Source organism: Melanerpes formicivorus, unplaced genomic scaffold (assembly GCF_026170545.1).
Source record: "Melanerpes formicivorus ecotype bairdi unplaced genomic scaffold, bMelFor1.0.p_v2 SCAF_28, whole genome shotgun sequence".
Taxonomy (NCBI): domain Eukaryota; kingdom Metazoa; phylum Chordata; class Aves; order Piciformes; family Picidae; genus Melanerpes; species Melanerpes formicivorus.
Window position 1 is genome coordinate 7,091,763 of NW_027142380.1, and position 20,984 is coordinate 7,112,746.

The 20,984-nt window shown below is 41.9% G+C and overlaps 1 protein-coding gene across 12 annotated transcripts in view; it reads right to left on the reverse strand.

Annotated features, from left to right (window-relative positions):
- The window catches only part of FOXP1 (forkhead box P1), a 405,896-nt gene that overhangs the window by 67,745 nt on the left and 317,167 nt on the right, over positions 1–20,984 (reverse strand). For 11 of the 12 annotated variants that reach the window (XM_068154355.1, XM_068154362.1, XM_068154352.1 and 8 more), the window contains 3 exons: positions 10,032–10,169; positions 8,858–8,947; positions 3,286–3,445 (listed from right to left, as the gene is read on the reverse strand). In XM_068154355.1, the coding sequence (XP_068010456.1) occupies positions 3,286–3,445; positions 8,858–8,947; positions 10,032–10,169 (388 nt within the window). The remainder of the gene's footprint in view (positions 1–3,285; positions 3,446–8,857; positions 8,948–10,031; positions 10,170–20,984) is intronic. The other variant, XM_068154360.1, reaches the window with a different exon arrangement.

Here is a 20,984-nt window from a genome sequence, read left to right on the forward strand (position 1 = left end):
TTAGAATAATACTGAAGAGACTTCCTAACTAGCCTGTCAAAGCGGGCACCTGAAAGGTGTGCTCATTATTCATCCAGCAAAATGGTTAAATAAAATAATAGAACAAATGGTAAAAGCAAGTCAAATAGGTCCACGAACACTGGCAATAAATTATGTAATTTACCATTTAACGGTTTCATTTTAACAGCAAGAGCTAAATTTTAAGTCAGATTCCCAGAACTGCACTGCAATTACCTGAGATCGCTACTGCCGGGGCTGCAACTTCGTACGTACCGGGAACGGGATTTAGCCCTGAAACTGCCAAAGCTACAGGAGCAATCAGGCACCCAGACGTCTCATTCCTATTATTTTCACTCACTGGTGATCTGAGGTGTGATTTGCAGTTTCATTTTGCAGATACTAAAGATCTAGCTCTCGCAACTCAGAACACTGCTGAAATGAGGTTTATTTTTACATTGCTGCTACGTACAGATGTAGGATCTAGATTATGGATGTGTCTAAACACAAAGCAGCAAAGATTACACAAATACAGCATTAAAGGATGTGCTGCTCTGCCAGAGACAAATGGGCGAGCACTAAAAACTAAAATGAACCTAAAAAACAGCTTTAAAGAACGTATTAGTTCTAAAACCATAACAAAAATATCACTTCTGAAGCAGCATTCTCTCCTTGGAAACATTTATTACTATTACAGATACTTAAGAACAAAAGCAAAACGCTTTTAAACAAATTCATAGTTCCATTTACTAGGGGGATGGTTTTTATTTTCCTTTCTGCACACATTTACTGTCTTTGTCTCTGTCTTGCAAACTGTTCTGGAAACAAAAGGACATGATACATGTAATTTTATTTTTTAAATAAGAAGTGTCCATTACCAATTATTTTAAACTATAGCCCTGGCTCTTCATTGCATTTTTCAGGACAACTAGTCTCCTTCATTATGAAAGAAAACGTAGGCACAGGTTTAAAAAATGTATGTTGTGGGGACAGTTGACAGATTGCTGCTCGTGGAACTCAATTTCCCAACCCCAGGTATCACTGGCTCAAAGACAAACAGAGTTGCTCAACCTCTTTGTGTCCTTGTACCTCTATACCCAGGTGACCATGTTCAAGCAAGCAGAAAGTTGATTTAAACCTCATAATGACATCAGTTTTAAGCCATCGTCCCTCTGATAAAAAAAAAAAAACCCTGGTGCTGTACTGCATCCTGCCTGAATTCTCAAGTTACTCTTTCCTCCTGCCACCCAGCCCCCGGCTCCAGCCGCCCCCAAGGCTGACAGCTCATTTCCCTGTGAGAACCAGCCCCTTCTGCTCATGTTTATGTCTCCTCTGGTGTGGAAGTCGGCACCCCTTTGGTTTTAAATACGCTTCTTGGCGAGGACTAATAGTTACACTGCCCTGCTAACCATATCAATCAATGCCACGACTGCTGAATTACCTACTGGTGTCTCCGATGTGTTACCGCACAGATTACACTTCATGCATCACCACATTCATTTCTTTCACATTACACATGAGCGTGTCTTGTCACTGCCCAATTGCCCTCCTTTGGACAGCTTAACTGATATACTATACAATGAACCTTACCCAGCCAACTTAATAGTATAGGAGCTGTGGGAAAAATTAGAAAGGTTGAAGCTTGAGTCCGGTGGGTGTGTGGGAACAGCCTGGGATGCTTCCAACAATAAATCTGAAGTGTAATTAATGCCCATTACGTTTTGCAAGTCTAAATGGCATTTCGTCCCTGTGCCCTTTTTCCTGGATTCATCTCATGCCTTCTCCCTCTCACACCACACATTGATGGTGACTGACCAACTACAACCCCAGGTCTGATCATGCAGCTCCGAACCAGGCAACACCTTCCCATGCCTCTGTGCACAGGACTAGTCCAGACCTGGTGTTCAGCTCTGGGACACTGGAAAGGAACTGCCTCTTGCAGAAGGAGATGTCAGGTCCCCCAAAAGCTTGGCCTCTCAAGACAGATGTTAGGCACTAAAGTATCTGTATGGGTCTGGTGAAAATAAGCCTAAATAAACCCTGTCAGACACATGTCAAAGCAGACTCCACTCCCCAGTTTTGTTTCCCTTTATCCATCTAAGTTAATGTCCACTTTCCTTTTGCAGCTACACACAAAAAAGGAGGGTGGAAAATAGAAGCAATTTTGTCCCGTCCCCCCATTTAACTGAATAGAGCTCAATGTAAATTCATTATATGGTTTAGCAACTAGTAGCAGCCCTAAGGCTGCTCTGAAGAGTCCAAATCATTCAACCAGAGCTGACTCAAGTTGTTGAGGTGGATGTTTAAATTTATTATGAGGCAAGGGAAGGAAAAGGCATGATTATTCAGAAATACCAGCACCATGGTTGAAAGACCTGGTCTTCTCTGAGCCATGACAACTTTGAACAGTTTGCCTTCATCACAGCAGCCAGAGCTCAGGCAAGCCTATTATAACGTCCCAAGGCTTGCAGACAAAAAACTGAGTCAAAGAGGAAGAGAGAATAAAAATACCAGGTTATAATCACTGTCAAAAGTATTGTGCTTTTGGTAGTTATTGCTTTTAATGCATCAGTATCTTTAAAAAAATAAATAAATAGGGGTTTCAGCAAAGCAGTAACTTCTTGCAGAGTGCAGGACTGAATAAAGATGTAGGAGGATCTAATTGCCAATAACACCATTAAAATTAAATGGAGGTAATCCAAATTTGCCCAGCATGGCGGGAGGACTGAAGCTATGATACATACAGGCAGTGACACAAAGGCCATGTCAAGAGGCGTGGAGAGCCGACGCTGCCACCTCTCCCTTCCAGCTGCAGAGAAGGACAATCCAATTTCTACACTTGGGCAGCGTGCGGATCAGGGTTGCTTTGCGCCCGGCTCCATGCCAGGCTGGAACCAGAAATGGTCCAAGTAACACATTTAGAAAAGGAAACACTGCTCTGATGCTATCCTTAGCCACGAAGCAAGCACCGAGAATCGATTAAGATGCCTCCTGTGAAGGATTTCAAGCCCAGATTAGTATAAGCAGCAGCTTCAGGTCTGCCAGACCAGCTACAGCTGTGCCAATTGAATCCCAACTCCAAACCGCCTGCCTCCCACCAGCCAGAGCAATCCACAACTTCAGTGCTGCACTTCTCCAGAAACATCTTTATAGTGGCCACCCTGCCTGTCAGGATTTTCCTGTGCTTATTATTTTATGAACCTATGAGATCTCACTCTCTTGCTGACAGTTTTGTGTGTGTGCATGCTGTCGCTTTGCCTGCCAGCAGCTCCCCAACCCCTCACCTACCTTGTGCAAGGGGTTGCAAAGGCAGAGTAGGCTGGCCAGGCTGGATCGTCAGCAGCCCCTGACGCTGCAGAGACAGGAGGTGCTGCTGTTGCAACTGCTGCATCTGTAAGAGTTGCTGCTGAAAGGCCAACTGCTGTGTAGCCACCTGCTGCTGCTGGGGCTGGAAAAGAAAGAAAATAAATAACAATGCACATTTGTCAATACAGAGCAAAGCATTAACAGAGGATTTACAGGGCTCCTTGTCTCAACACACTTCAGCTTCTGCTTGCAGTCACCTGGTATCAAGCCAAGCTAGCAAGCCCACCACCCCATAGCAGACCCCAAAGGATACTTAGGTGCTAGAGGTAACCACAGAGCTGCAGTTCTTTGCACCTCCAGCAGTTACTTTCATCCTACCTAAACTCCTCCTGCCATCCCAATTAAAAATGTGTGGAATGTTCCCTGGTCCACACTACCATACCACCCTGGTCAATGTGGTTATGTTTTACCCCAAAAGTGGCTGTTTTTCCAGTGGTGGGTAAAGCAAATGCTGCTAGCAGCTGATAAAAGTCCTAGGTAATTCTTTGAGGCATAGGACACATCTAACGTGAGAACCATACCGCACGATCCCATCACACTCAGATGTGATGAAAACCAACCCTGCACTGTGCTCCGTTTGCTCATGCAAGGGTTGTCTTAACTAGTTAAGGCAATACAACTGGCTTAATTTATGGTATTTTATACTTACTCTCTTATTCATCCATCAAGCCCCACAATACTCTGTTATGTTCAGAATTATTCTGTGCTGTATTTAAGGCTGCTACTTCTGCACTTTGAAAATTTTAATTGTTCTCTCTAGAAAGAAGATGGAGTTGCCTTACTCCACAGGGATGTGAACCTTGAACCTTCGAGGTGTAAAAGAACATGTTGCTTTTCTCACTGTTGTACCCGGAGAAGCTTTTAACTACTCTGTTTATCACTTCTGACATAAATAAATGAGAAAAAATCAGACCTTTGAAGAAGAAAAACTTCATCTAATATTGTTAATTAGCCATGACAAACGATGAAATAACATTGTAAATCTTTCATAGAAACAGCCACTAGATTTTAATTACACACATTCATAATTTAGCAAACAACATCTTACTTGAATGTGAGTGTTTAATATGTACAGTACTCCAGGCTTCAGAGTCCTTAATTTCGTTCAGTTAAGGAAGCCTCTAGGTTTTGCTTCCATGCTCATCTTGTGTTTTATTTGCTTTGTTCTTTAAAACCCATGAAAGGCTTTGCATTTTGATAAATATCTTTTTATTTATTGTACAATGACAGGAGGAAAACTTTTGTTGTGTAAAACATCAATACATCATGCCAGTGTTTAGCAGTTTCTTGTGCTAGCCAAAAAAAATTAATGTAGATTTCCTTAGTAATTATCTGAGTGATAGAAAGATAATACAGTGCAGTAGTACAATAAATAGAAGGAAATTATCTAATATCCCTAATCTGCTAGGAATCATATCAAGGTGGAGGTCTTATACACATTATGGCTAACAATTATGGAAAGAAAATTAACTCTTACAAAACTACATAATTCCACAAACAAACCCCAGCCAGATCCCAAGCTTTTTGTCACCCTTCCTTGACACCAAGCCAGAGGATCACTGGCTCCATTCCCAACTGGTGTCAAGCTGGGGAAAAAATCCACCAGAGCTGCAGGAGCAGGACTGACAGACAACAGCTACGGGTTTGGCCCCCGCTTTCTTGTTCCACCATGGTCCATCAACCTTAACACTGTATACTCATGACTGTACTGACAGTCAGGACTATTTATCAAATCAGTTTAGCTTCCTTCCAAATAAAATCTACGACTTCAAGAGCACAGTTAAACAAATAGGTGTTTAGATATCCCAAAACTCAGTAGTTTTCATTTCTTTGCAACGGCTTGCTCCAACAGATCCGGTTGAGAAAACTATTTGCAACAGCAACAGATGAACGCAAAGCCCCAGCAACAGTTGTAATGAGTTCAAGTAACGTTTCCCCCCATAAATATTCATTTTCTAAATATACATATGCTTAACATACCTTTGTATGCATATTAAATGGTACTACATAAAAATGTAGCTCCAGTAAGCTGTGTTTTACCTATCTGTCACCCAAGTGTAGAGTTAGCGTGTTTTGTTTTGAAAAAAACCCCTTTATATAAATTGACTGATGCCCGTTTGGTTGTCTTCTCAGCTATCCTAAGAAAAGCTCTTGAACACTCTCTACTTTGAAAAGCCAGGATATAAAAGTATACAAGGCCCATTGTCCAAGAAAGAATTTAAAAGCAAGACACGTTGCCAAACTGCGCTCCCCACCCAGTTACCAAACACAGGATACAAGGCAGTTTGTTTACTTCTCACAATTGAATGCATACAAAAAAGGTCTCCGCGCAGTCCTGTTGTCAGGTCAGCAGTCAGTGTTAAAATGCTGAAATATCCTGATAAAACTTGCATTTTTGATCCCCTCCCTAAAGCTTCTGTCAAAGGTCTGTTTTCCTTTCTTCGGTTACTCCCTACTGCCTAACATAAACTGTCACAACTGCCGGAGGACAAACGGCCCTGTTTGGGAAACAACCCGCTCTGCCCAGCAGCCAAATGGGATCCTCCTCCAGCTCTGAAGCCCTCCTTGCCTTTAGGAGATGGGGGCTGCGCTGGGAAAGAGGAAACCCTGTGGGTGCAGGGCTGAGATCTCACCCCAGCCTGTCCCGCTCTTGGGCACCATGCGGTGCTCACTCTCTGCTACGCTGTGCAGCCTAGGAGTAAAACCCACCAGGAACCTCACTGGGGTCCATCTGTTCTCCTGCTTGGGGGTCAGACCCCTTTTACCAGCGGGGCTGAGGACATTTGTTGTGTTTTAATTCTTTCAAGACACACAATAGGACAAGGCACTAACAAAATGTCTCGGGGGCTGCGGTACATGAATACACTTGTTCCATCTGTCAAGGTACAAACTCGGCCCTCGTTAGCAGGGCAGCCGCCGGTCTCTACCAGGGCACCGCTCTCCATGTGACACAACCATGCCTGTTTAGTAGGGGAGGGAGGGGAAAAAGAAATAATGATAAAAGGCCGCTGCTCACATGCTAATTTAGCAAGAATAACCTCTTAAAGGCAGCAAAACTGGGGCCGAACAAACCTGCGGGATGAAATGCGTCGTTGAAATGGGCCCTGACTAAAACCATCAGCAAAATACCTCCCCCAAAACCCTAGAAAACGCTGAAGAGGCTTGGGCCCCTTGTTCTCCTAACAGCTATGGTGTTAAAATGCTCTTCTTGAAACAGGAAGGAGTCCTTTCTTATTGTTGCTGGCGCTAGTGTAATATCAGAAGTGTGACCACAGTAAATCTGCGTGTTAGATATTGAAATGCCATCACATTGTCTAACTTCTCTTCTCGTCTTTTTTAACACAAAGTATTTTTTTCCTTTAAGCTCCAAGCCCTCATCTTTGTGTCTGAGATGCTCTCCTGTCTGACAACAGCAATTTAGAAGAGTTAACTTTTATCATTCATTCTGCTGTGTAACTTTCCCCTTCAAATTTCTTTATCTGCCCTCTGAGCTCATCTGAACTTTCATGTTCTCCCAGCATGCAGGCTTGCATTCAAAACTATGTCTAATAGACCAAATAAGAGGTTAATAAGAAGTGGCAACAGAAAGAAAAAATACAATCCCTGGTAACTGATAAGAATGACAGTGGCAGCCCTTTATTGTTTGTCTTCAAATATAGAGTTAAAGATCTTTAAAAAACTAAATTTTGACGCCTTTGAAAAGAAAGAAGCACAAAATAACAACAGGGGGTTATTGCCTGCCAGCCACAGGGGAGAAGCTCCATAATTCTTATTCTCCCTTTTGAAGGCTGTTAGAAATCTGATTCAAAAAAGCAACAGCAGAAGGAGAAAGCCTCTTGAGGCTATCGCCATTTCCTGTGATCATGCATAATGCGTTTCAAAAGTGGGTTTTTACCAATTCTGTTGATCAATTGCACCTCCTTCATATTCCCTCTTTTTTCTGCTGTGTTTACATCTGATGTGACTCAATGACAAGCGCTGTCTGAGACTGTGAAACAGACCTGTCATGTTGATTTATGGGCGCATCAAACCACGACTTGTCCAAACTGAAGCTCGCAGTTCATTAATTAGAGAGTTGTGACTTTGAAGTCAGCTTTCAGACTGTGGTTTTTAACATTTGGCTTAATTTATATGCTCTTGAATGTGGATCTCTAAGGAAAAAACTGAAATTCCCTTCTTGTCTTTGAACTTCTTTTGACCGCACAATAATCATTTCTTTGTCCAGAGTGATGCCTGCATCCCAGAGTCATTAACGCGCATTGAACTGCCACTGATGAGTAAGCCCTACTGAATTAGAAAAACAGCCAGCAAAACAAAGCTGAGAGCATTCTGCACAGTGATATCTCACAATTACATGCCTTCCCTCCCTGTGCCATTTCCATTTTAATTACTGTTAGTCCTTTAGATTTACATTTTAGACACTTTTTAATCTGTTCCCTTTTTATTATAGTGGCGCCCGTAAGCGCGCTATGGTTAAGGTTGTGTCAGCGTTTCCATTATAAACCCCCCTATTTTCAGGGGTTTATAACTCAGCTGGAAAAATTCACCCTGGGTTGAAACTTGGCGCAGGTGGCACAATTTGCCAAAATTTGGAGGGGGCAGAAATTGCTGCATGCTTCGAGCACTGCCACTTGCCAAGTGACACACAAGTGCTGCTGCTATGGCAGGACATCACACAGTGTCTCGTGCCAAGAAGCAGCACTCTAGGATCGACCCAAGGCAGCACTGATGTCAGATTAAACACTGAAATCTCACACTGCTTGTGACTAGAGAGGTGGACTTCATGCCTTTAAAAGAAGTGCAACTGCAGCAAAATTCAATTTAAGCACACCAAAATCAACAAGCAAACTTTAGGACGCAACAAGTATTTTGGAAGAGTATTTAAGGGATGGACAGAAACCACCCTGGCCTGGCCTATTCCTGCCATGGACTCTGATGGCATCAGAGTGAGGTCTCATGCCACTACACTGCAAACAGGCAGCATTCTTACACTACCTCTGCCTCCAGACCTTGCTTCGTGGTGTCACCACAGATGCAGCTCCCACGTGGGCCCTCCTGCTGAGCCCATGCTGTGAGTACCACAAAATCAGAACCTCTCTGGTTGGCAACTACAAGCCCAAACTCAACATCTCTTGGCATTTTGCCTTGTTTAGAGAAGACAGCACCAACTCTGGGCTTGCTGCCTTGCCCCCTCCCCTTTACAACATAACTAACTTCCACAAGCACTCTCCCAAGATACAAGTCTAGGTGCTTGCTCCAGTACTCATACCAAACATCCAGGCATGGTCCCCTGCTATAAAATATGTGGCAGCAAGCAAATAGAAAGCGCAGGAAAACACAGGCGAAAACAGGACAATAACTCTAAATCTGAAAGCTGAGGCCTGATAGAGTCAGTTCAGTTGTGCAATCATTTATAAGATGAATGACAGTTTAATAGCCACTAGACAGTCCCCAGGGGTCTGTGGTTTGAAAGTAAAATGGGTATTGTCTGTACCTCTTTAGGCTGTTTTCCAGCATGTTGTTGCTGTAAAAGTTGAAGCTGCAACTGTTCCTGTTGTTTCTTATAAAACTCTTGAAGCTGCTGCTACAAAGAAAAGGAAAGATGGTAAGTCACAAAGTGGAGAGCCAATTCAGTGTCCCTTTTGGTGTAACACACAAACTGTGATTTGAAAAATAGCATCCTTTTATCTGTAATGGCCTGACCTTTAGTTTGAAACTCAACAATAAATTCAGTGCACACTGACTATTCTTGGCATTATCGTTTGAAAAGTAATCTCCAAAATGAACTGATGAAAAACATACCATTTTCTACACAAACTAATTAAAATAAGGCAAGGAATGACCTTTGATTGTAACAACAAAGCCAAAATGCCCTTGCTGAGAGAGCTTGGCAAATCTCTGTTGTGAAACACACATGCTTTCTAAATGATAGGGTTTGACTGTATTAAGTGTTGTCCAACACATGCATAGACATCCTGGGAAATACTCTCCTCCTCCCTGCTCCCCAGATGTGCACTGCGCCAGCAGCGTTCCAACACGGGCAGAAGGGAGCATGCCAGGTCAGGCTGGCCTGGATACTGACACCCCCCCCCAAGACTCATGAGCCTCCCACTGTGCTGTACCCCACCGTAAGAGATCCTGAGGGGTTGTCGGTGGCCATCTTTCAGCTGAAAAAGGACCACGGGCTGCGAGAAACACTGAGACACCACCGCCCGGCATACAGTGGCTGAAGTCAAACAGATTAAGGCTCGCAAACCTCTTTGCTTTTATTGCCACTGTTTCCATAGTACTCTACGCTCCCAGCCGGGCATAACAGGTCTAAACTGGGAAGCACTGCCCTGCTACCTTGTTTATTCCAACTGGTCAGGGCACACCATGATTTCTGAAGGATGGAGGCAAAAGCAACAGGGACATCTGCCGAAGTCCTGACACTTAAATATGCATCTGTATTATTTAGCTGATCTTGGAAACACTCCTAGCACTGCTCCCTGGATTTGTTTCCAGTAGCTATTTCTAGAATTAAAAACAAAAGAGCAGTCAGTTCACCTCAGAGCATGGCTGTTCCAAAGTTCAGACCCAAGATGTGGGCAGCTTCTTTCACCAGAAACATTTTGGGAGGTGAAGCCCTCTGTGATGTATAGGAACCAAGCTGTTAAGGAAACAATTACCTGTTGAAGCATGAGTGCCTGCTGCTGTTGGAGCAGGACTTGGAGTTGCTGGGGAGTTAGCACTTGTTGCTGGAGGATCTGCTGCATTTGCTGGGGAGTGATCACTTGAGGTGTCATCATAGCCACCGACACTGGAACCTGAAGCATGAGAGAGAGCCAAGAGCGGGTCAGAGCGCACCACCACAGCCCCAATGCACCACCATCCCCACGTCTGGCATCGAGGGTGATGAAGGCAAGAGTCTTCACAGCCCACCTCACAGAGGTACCAACCACATTTTCCTGGAGACTCAGTTCCCCTAGCGTGAAACACCACTGCAAGGGGAATTCTTTAAAGTATCCAAGATACAAAACCTTATTTATTTGTATAAGAAACTGTCAGCTGGGTCCTTTCTCCCCAAAAAAGGCCCTTGCTTTCTGCAGAGAAATCCAACATTCAAGTATCCTGCGCTGATGGGATCTAGACCCTATTACCACAGGTTTTTAAGAAAATTGAAGGAAGGCTCAGTGATGTGAATAACAGCTCTAGACTCCTATGCAATTTTAACAGCAAGGCCTTACCACGATGTCTTTACCATTCCATATTCACCCAGCATACAGATGTCTTCAATTCTTTCGTATTATGTGAGACACCATTAAAAGCCGTTTTCCATGACATTTCAGTGACAAACAGCTACAGTGATGAACTTGATAGCATTTCATATTTGCAACTGTTAACACGTTTCTGCACGGGCATCTTTGCAAGGAACCTGTACACTGTATCTGAAAGGATGATGTCTTGTTCAGATAAAACACTGACATTAAAATGACAGGCTGTCTTGGCCAAGGTTACACAAATTGTATTCAAGCGGATACCTAATGACAATGCTATGAATTCTGCAAGCTTTCTAGAATGTAATTTAGCTATTCAAAATAATCACTGCACTTGTGTTTAATTTGCAGACTACATGAGAACCATTTTGTCAGTCCTAGTAATGCAAGAAGACTATTTCCCTAGAAACCCACCCCTCTACCCTCCACCCCAAAAAAGGAAAAGAAAAGGAGGAAGAAAAAAACCCAACTAACAATAGAGGAAAAGACAAAACCCATATGAGTTTTAACAGTAATATTTAAGCACCTTACTTTTCTATAGTTTCAAATCAAATAGATGACAGCACAAAACTAAAAGCAGTAAAGGATATACTTTACTAAAAAGGATCTCCTGTCATCTCATGTATTACAATAAAAGGTAATAATATGTTTAGCACTTTTTCTGTGCACCACTTTTTAAAGAATCAGCAGACAATAGCTGATCAGAAGATAAAGGAGTTAAAAAAATTAAAGTCTCCCAGTGTAGTAGTAAGCAAGAGAGAAATGCAGTATTAATTTTATGTAACATAATGTCTTAATATGCAGTTTATCTTGACTTTTTCACATGATTTGTCCTGTCATTTGCATAGCAAGCTCTCATTCCTAATTTCACAGTCATTATGCACTGATGTCCTGATTTCTCAGCATCACTAATTTTGATGAACTAAAAATGGTTCCTGAAGGTCAGAGGCATGTACTCTGCACATCTCCCCGTGTTGTTGTGTACATGTCGTGTGCCAGGGCCAGATGCTGCCTTGAACACATTTGTTTGAGCAAAGCCCAGCAAAGGCTCAGGCTCTTCTGACATCTTATTAATGTGAACTCAACAAGGTCCTTGGTGCACGCCTGATGCCACTGTACCTTCCCACACAGCTGATGTGGGCCAGGCTGGCGTGAGCACTGGCAAATGGAGATTTAATTACGGGTCAAATGTCAATCCCACTGAAGCCAGTGCTTGGTCTCCCATGGCCAGTGTCATCTGACCGTGACTATGGGAAAGCCACCAGCCAGCCGCTGTGCTACCACCTTGCTGTGCCACCACCTTGCGACACAGGACCAGCTCTGAGGACACTGAGCCATCAGGATGGGCAATCCCACTAATTCAGATCATTTTAATCTGTAGTTTTTAACAAAGTTCTCTGGGAGTAGAACATTATTTAATTAAATGCTGCTGTCACTATCTTCTCCCCGAAGCGTGACTCACCTTCATTATTCCCATCCCCAGAGAAGTTTACTTTACCCTCAGGTTTGTACTACCTTTCATTGAAGTTGGACTGAGCAAACAGAAGAGGAAGCATGTTTAAGTATGTTTTCTGTGCCCTTCTTGGAAGACAGACAACACAAATACTCTTCAGTCAGATTTATGACGACAAGCAGGGATACAGACAGGAATAGGGTGGGGTGCTGTAAACCCTACACATCAGTGATTAATACGAAGGGCCGCATTCTGCCGTCAGCTATGCAGAGACAACTCCCATTCACTTCCATGGCTTTTTTGCATGTTTATCTTGGGATAAATCTAAGGATTTGGCCCTACCTTTGAAAATTGGCCATGTGCCTTCAGGGGAAGAATCTCCTAGCTGTACACTCTTTGCTAGAACAGTAGCACTTAGCCAGCAAAGGAAAAATAATTTCTCACCTATGTATCTCTATATACATATATGGAGATATACGTATCTATTCATCTATCCATCTTGCAGAAACACAGAATTGTCAAGGTTGGAAGGGACCCCAAGGATTATCTAGTTCCAACCCCCCTGCCATGGGCAGGTTGCCCAAAGCCACATCCAGCCTGGCCTTGAAAACATCCAGGGATGGAGATTAAATATATATATATATGTATGTATGGGGGTGTGTGTATATATATGGGTGTGTATGTATGTGTGTGTGTGTGTGTGTGTATATATGGCACATCTAAGAATACAAGTTTGCATTGACCCAGACAACTTCGTTGTACCATCTGAAACCACATTTTCACACCACACCTGTGCCTCTCAAGAGGGTCCTACCTTCCTTTCCATTTATGAACATGGCCAACGGCCACATTTAGCCAAAGTTTGTGCTTCAGCTCATCACGAAAGCAACTTACAGAAACCTTTTACAATCGAAATTCAAATGAATCAGAAACTACGGCGTTAAAAATGAGCTGCACGGCCCAGACCAAGCGTGGGCACATGGAGAGTTTGAGGACTTTAAGTAGTTAAGAATGATGGCCTATATATCCACTCTCTTAACTCCCAACGTCCAACTTTTTCATGTAGCTAGTCCCTGGTAATACTAGGAATCAAAGGGCATGCAGCACCAGCAATAGGCTATTATAGCCCACACTTTATTACCCATTACTACCGAGGTCATTAGCGGTAAGAGTGATTGTACCGGTCTTAACCTATTGATCATTGTAACTACTATCATTTAATCCCGTGTTGAATGTCTGGAAAGCTGCTAAAGGCACACAAGAGAGAGTGCTTTAGCGATGAGAAATATAGCCAAAGCTTGGAAATTACACTTTGATTCATAAAATCTAGCCAGTGGTTTAAATCAATAGTATTTAAAACAGTCATGTAAGTTCTTAACTACAGCTCTCTAATATTTATGGGTCCCTTTTTGAGTGTATTCAGTCAAAACTAAACTTTATTTTAGACACTGTGCAACGTACTCTACATTACGTTAGATAAAAAATATTTATTTCTGATATTTTGTGTGATAGCAAACGAAACCTAAACTGAGGGCTATAAATTCATCTGAGATTTCTATCTCTCAGATGTCAACTTAGCAGTGTTGCCAACAAAAAAATATAAATACCAAAAATTACAAACCAACTTTAAAAATGGCTTAACTGTTTAAGTACATGAAAATGAGCGTGTTTTATGAGTTAACAATGAATCACATAAGGCAGTTTATGAAGAACTAAAATAATTCTGTCTTACTGCCTTCAGGGAGTTGAAGTTCAAATTAAACTACTGGCAGATATATTTAAAGAAGGCTAAGTTAGCATGCAGAGCAGAAATCAATCTCCTTTTTTTGTGTTTTTAAGTTGTTTATTTCTATTTTCCACATGAAACACGATTGTTGTTATTGATATGATTAATGAACTACTTTTAGTATTGTTGACTGATAACAATAAGGTGTGGTAGATACCCAGCTGCATGTAAACCTGGCAGCAAAGGTAAAAATACAGCTGCAATTTGGCTTTTGGAGCTGTACTAGTATAGACCTGCTGACATGCTAATGCCATCAACGGCAAAAAATGTCTTTAATACGCACAATTGTTTTCAGACACCATTTCTCCTAGGGTTTTGCCTGCTGTTCCTCTGCATCCCCCAAAGCCCTCAGGTGCCCCACAGGTCCCTCTGCTTCCCCCAACGTTCAGCTCAATAACCACATCGTGTTTTGGCCAGACTGACCAAGAAAAACTTCCACAAACTCTGGCCAAGTTCACCTTTAACTTCACAACGGAGCTACCACAGGGATGCATTTGTCACTCTTCCCTACAACCCAGACAAGGGTCACAGGGATGAAAATGATTTAGTCCTATTTAATCATCTCCATTCCCCCATTTTCAGTGATATTAATATAATTAAATACTAGCTAAATAATTTCAAGCAGTTTAATCTTGTATGAAGCGAAAAAAAAGAAGAAAAGAAAAGAATGCCATTTTCACACAGCATGCCTTCAGTGCTGGATACGGTTGTGGTCCTGTTAACTGTTAGCAGGCATGCATGGAAGATGGGGAGGATTTCCTCAATTCATAAAGAATAACTCTGCCAGAAAATCCTTTTCTCCTGCAATGTATGTTCAAACTTGATTTCAGTAAGACCTCATACCAGGCACCTTGGATTTCCAAACAGTAATTCTTTGCTTCAAGATTTTGTGATAGAAGTTAAACAGAGCAAAACACAGCCAAACACTGAAAAAGCAAGTCGCTGAGGAACGGTTAAAAATACTGGGCTACAAATAAAAATAGATACAGCTAGGTAAAAACAAACAATTATTAACTCCAGCTGTCTTATTAGAAAGCTGTTACGTGCAATACATCTGAAACGTAAGAAAAAAGATCTCAGCCGAAACAATGCAGAACAGCTTTGCTCATGCCACAGGAGAAGATAAACCACTGATACCCTGGCAAAGACAGAAGCATGATGCCACAAGCCAGAGCAGAGCCCAGCAAAATCAGAAGTGCTGAAGGCAGGACCTGCTTCCATCCCGAGACTAAAACACTTCCGACATAATATTTCATCCTCCAATGTAACAACAAAAAAATGCCAAATGCCGCTGTTAGAATTATTCACGCAGAAACTGCAGCGCTGCTCCATTATGCAAAATGGAATCTCACTTTTAGACTTAAGTTATTTTGCCATAACACAGCACAACACATCAAGACAGGTAATGTTTATTATATTAATGTAAAACCAGCTAAGTAGTCCCTCATTAGCATAACTGTTCTCTCTGTAACAATACAATTCCCCATTAAAAGATGGGATGTGGGAGGGTGGTGAAAAGCCCTCTTCAAAATTAGATTAGCATTTTATTATTATCATTTTGTTTATTGTATTTTATCAGGAGGTAATCTCTCTCTGACCCACGGAAGGCAGCACGATGGGCTGTGGTGACATTCCCCGGCATGCCAGGGTATCTGCTGTCTTCTCTATTCTCTTCTAGCTGAGGAAAAATGGGAGTATTTTCGTATTTGTTTACAGAATGAAACATCTGATCTTATCTACCACTTCTCATGCATACCAGGTTTCTCACTAAGTGCCAGGATAATTGTTTCTGCTATAATAAATACCCATTTAATTTGCATAAAAATATAAAGTTTACATAAATTAAATCCTTTCTACATCTAACATTTGTCAAATAGAGACTAAACCGAAACACACACACACACACACACAACCAAATACTCATTTAATAAGCCGACTGAGATTTCAACCTTAAGATTATCACCATCATTTTTCACATTTTAGAAAGTTATCAGTTTTGTTTCCTGCTCCATCATGAAAGGAAGAATTATAACCTGCTGTACATCGTTCTGAACAGCGGTGGCATTTTATAATGATTCAGTTAAAAAAAAAACAATAAAATAATAATAATAATAAAAACATCCCTATTTTCTCCCTGGAGTTTATGAAAGGAAATGTTAGATCAACGTATTCTGCCAAAAAAGCCTCAAATAAACCACAAGCAATCCTGCTTAGAAACATCCAAAATACCCCTAAAGCCCTTGAAACCCCCTTGAAACCCTCTCCCTCCCCAACACCCTTAATACACTGAGAATGATCATCATGTCAGACTCCTTACATTTGTGTATTAATTCATTAATACATTAAGGAGAGCTTAATTAAATAATAAAAGACCGTGATTGAACCGGCAACATTTAATATGCCTAGAATTCCATCTGAGCAAAAAGGAAGTGTTATACAGAGGGCTTTGCCTTTTTTTTTTCTCCCCTGCAACGCCCAACAGAGATTTCCAGGGAAGGCTGAGCCTTCTCTCCACTCCCTGTTTTTTCCTGCAAGAATCAAATCCATAGCCACCTGCCCTTCAAACTTGGGGCATTTCAGAAGACATACATTGCTCTGGCCGGCAAAAAAAAAACACCAACCAAGTGAGCTCTTGAGAAATAATTCACCTGGTTAAATCCTGCTGTTTATTTCCCACACAAAACAGAGCTCAAACACTCAACTGGGCTTTGCCACTCTGGTTGCAAGCATAGCCCTTTATAACAGTTGTAAACTTTATTTGCTTAAAATGTGCAGTTTTTCACACCTATGGCAGACACCTACAGCTGAGCATCACAGCTAAGCACAACGGTGCAAATTAGATTCTAATGAGAAAACATCAGTTGCTTCTTTGACAATCTTGCCATTCACTGATTTACTTCTAATGAAGACACACTCCAACCGGCAAGCTCGCTGTGTTAAAGGTCAAAGCACGTTCAAAAAAACGCCTCACAAAATCAAGGCAAATGGGAAACCTGTAAAGGAACCTTCTCATAAAGTGGCGTGGCAATTAGAGTAATTGTGCAAAAAAGCCGTCTTCTGGAATAAAAAGTGAAAGAAATTAAGCTGCCACTACTGTAACAGGTTAGATGAAAATCAAAATTTAATGTATTCTCCCTTGTGTCATCTTGTTTTGTCAAGACATCAAATAGAATTGGAAAGTACAAAATAACAAGCCCTTGAGAAATCACAGAAGCCGACCTTTTTGATGTTGTTGGTTTACCTTGTTCTCAGTTATTTGAACAATGATGTTTCAGATTTAAGGGCAAGATAAAGCTTAAAAATTAAAACCCGTTGTCAGTTTGGGGAGGAGGGGGTGCTGTCCCTCCCGAATAACCGAGCATCTTACCTAATCAATGAAGGCAAATCCTTCCAAAACTAGCGCGTGGAACAATTAGCAATTCCACTTATTTGTTCACTATTCAGTCTAGGTTTTCTACCATTCACTCAACTTCAGCACAAACTAAGATTCTTCTGCTAGCAGATGAAAGTCAGCTGGAAAGGTTATAAAGAAAAAATGAAGGGGAAAAAAAACGCAACACCCAAAACCACAACAACAAACAAACTAAAAAAGAAAACTGGGGAAGAGATATTTGCCAGTGCTGCTTCTCTTCCCAATCTCTACACTGCCACTTTAGATCTGCAGACGAGCACATGAGGTTATTTTTTTCCCCTTTCCTTGTAACTGGAAAGTGAAGCTGAGCAAGTAAACACCTTATAAAAACAAAACAGTACAGGACATTTTAACTCAACTACAGCAAAGTAGTTTCCAGTAATGCAGTTCTGCTTTCAATAAAACAAACAAACTGCCTAAAACCAGCCAAGCCTTTCACCAAACAATAACAAATTTAGCTGATGGTGTCAGGACTTTCCCACAATCTAGTTTTGCAGGTGTTGATAAAACTACCCCCGCTACCACTTTTCCCTAGCAAAGCAGGGGGAAAACATCAGCAAGTTATCCTGCTACTAGGAAACATTTTCATGAAGTAAATCCAAGGGCTGTGTCCTTCCAGTTTAGGTTTGTCTACAGCAGCTCTAAAACAACTGAAAATAGAGGACAAGAAAGCACAGGAGCTTTGCAACTCCTTAAACTTCTGAATGCAAAAATCCTTCTTCCCTTACCTTTCCTTCAGCTGCCCAGGGCATGCAATCACAAATACAGAAAGCAAAGTGCTTCACACAGGAACAGTAATTTGTTAGGCTTCAGTGTTCTAAAACCAACATGATTCCCAAGCAACATCAGCACTCGAGCACAGCCAGGTTAAAATGCTGTGCAAGGCATCACTCTAACTGTCCTACATCCCTTTCAATACCTAAAAATCCCTTTTAGCCTCCTCCACACAACTGTTGAAACCCTCTTCTTCCTTGCACACAACTAAAACCAACTCAACCAGTGCAGACGTCAAAGCCCACTGTCCATTAGTGCAATAATCCATCTGTGACCCGTTACAACCCAGGGGCGACACGGTACAACTCCACAGCGGCGTCTGATAACTATTTATGCCCCAGCATAAATTTCAGCACGGGGCTAAGAGTCACACTTCTAAAACGTGTCGAGGGCTCATCCAGCTGTAGAAGCACCCACACCTTCCTATGAGCAGCCAGATCCCCCGAAAGCCAGTGCTGGGAACTCATTTCTTCCCTGTCAATTCCATTGTATTTATGACTTCTCTTTAGTTCAGCTGAGTGACTGGTCAGAGCACGTCTCAGAGCTTCTGGGGTTTTTTTAAAGCAAAAATAACACTGCTTAAAAAAGGGAGGGCACAATGGCAGAGCATGGTAAAGTGTATGTTAAACAAGACCAAAAAAAACACACCAACTGTAGCAAACAAAAAAAAAATTTCAAAGCAGCCCTTCCTATCATAAGCTTTCTGATGATTTATGGTTTACCAACTCAGCAAGGTTACGCAACACTGCATGCCTTTAGATGCATTATTTGAGTCAGTTGAGATTTAATTAAGATCACAGCCTCCAAAATCCCTGTCAAATGAAAATTCACAGAAGACAATACACTATATATCCTCATGCAGATAGTCTCCATTCCATGCTCTGGAATAACATAAGTTAATCCTCGTTTCTATGGTGGCAGACAAAAGTTCACTAATTTTGTTTTCTTTTGACACTTGTGTTGTTTTCTGTTTTATGTCATGAGATCATTCCCTTTTGAGAAGGGGAGGGGAGCTGATATAGGGGGAGAGGAGGGAGAGCAATATGTCTGAATATGGCAGCAGATGTATTTTGACATTCTCACAGCTCTGCCGTGATGTCATCAAGTTTTCATATAATTAACCCCTGCCAGTAAGAGCATCATTTCATGACATCTGTCCATTGGGAAGAGGAAGAAGGAGGACAAAACACAAAAATCTTGCGCTCAGGCTAAAACCCAAATCAAACAAAATTAAATTAAGGCTACAAAATAGAATTCCCATCTCCCATATCAGCGACTGGCTTCTCCCAATTCATTATCTGTCCCAGCTGCCTCCTCACCTCAGCAGTGCTCTGAAACCACACGCCCAGCTCATCGCTAACGCCTTCTCCTGATGGTCCTGGCGTAGGGGAAGCCCTCCTGTAGACAATCCAACTCCTCTATACACTACACATGAGCACGTTAAAATGGCATTTCTTAGAGGGGAAATTGCTAGAACTTTACCTCATTCCAGGGTATTTCTTTTTGTGTTATCTTAATATCTGCTTGCTTATCTCATGGTTTAGAAATGACAGGTGCTAGCGGTCTTTTGTTTGACAGGCCACTACACAAATAACTGTCTTGCTTGAAAGGGCTAATGCACTACTAATGAACAATAAATCAACTTTGATTATAAAGTGTCAGACCAATCAGTTTGCAGTTCAGCTCTGTCGCAGCCTAGGCCAAGGCAGCTACTCAGTGTAGGCAGGATTTCAGTTTCATCTCTGCAGCCTAATCAATGAATTTTTTTGGAAGCAGTCATAGGGAATCACTGAAAGCCCTCTGACAGTAGAGTTCCCACTGGCTGCAAGGAAAGTGTCTACTTTTAGAGACTTCCTAGCTGCTACAGCAATAAATACATGATCAACAAAAGCTATTCCTTAAGCAGACAGAGGCATGCTCTAAGGACACACTCACATCTAAATGTTTTAGCTGTGACTTTTAAAAGAGCTAGAAGCAAACAATCACTTTTTAGCTTAATGTAAAGTGTGCATGGTGCCTGAAAACTCTGCATTGTAAATATACTTAAGAGGGGCTCAAACAGCAAATACTCATTTAGCAGGCAGTGTTTGCAGCAGGTTTGTTGTTTTTTTGGAGGGGGGAAGGGACAGATTCTTCTCCTGTTCTAGTTACTGCACACGCACAAGTCATTTCATGACTGGGCCCAGGAGCATTAGGCAGGAAAATCAGCTCTGAACCAAATGAAAAAGACTTTTAACATTTCAGTTTATTTATGAAAAGATGAACTAGCTTGCATAAGTCACTTCTTATAAGAAACAAACTTCAGCCACCTCTTACAGCTAGCAGTTCAACATTCACCACTAGAATAAATCCAACCATTTTGTTGTCATAAACAGGTCTTAGTCACCCCGAATGATTCATGTTTCCTGACACCAAACTTGTTTTTATTTAAAAATATAAAATGGTTGTGCCTCAAATGCCAGCACAGGACTGCAGGGGCTCTTCCCCAACTCCAGCAAAAGTGGAAACCCCCAGTGTCTTGTAAACCAAGCTGGCTTTGAAAGAGTTAATTCCAAAGAGGAAGAGTGTATATGCACTTTGCTCTAAACTTACCACCCACTTCCGAAGAGTTCCCTCCTCCCCACCACCCTCGCAAAACCATCTCCTCTGCTCTGAAAGGCTGGCTGGCAGGGTTGACACTTCACTCGGCTACGGCTAGATCCCGTTACGTTTATTTCACCGGGGCTCACAACACCAGTCAATGTCAAAACCAAAGCTCACTCACTTAATTTCCCCCTGCTAAATTGACTGGCGAAGCCATTCAGCCATCCCGGCTCCTGACATTTAAACCTGACAAAGTATTTTACCCGGCTCTCTTGCACTTTCCTTCCTTTCTTGCTTCTCTTCCAAACTACAGCGCTCAAGTCAAAAGTGCGCGGCCACCCAAACTGTCAGAACAAA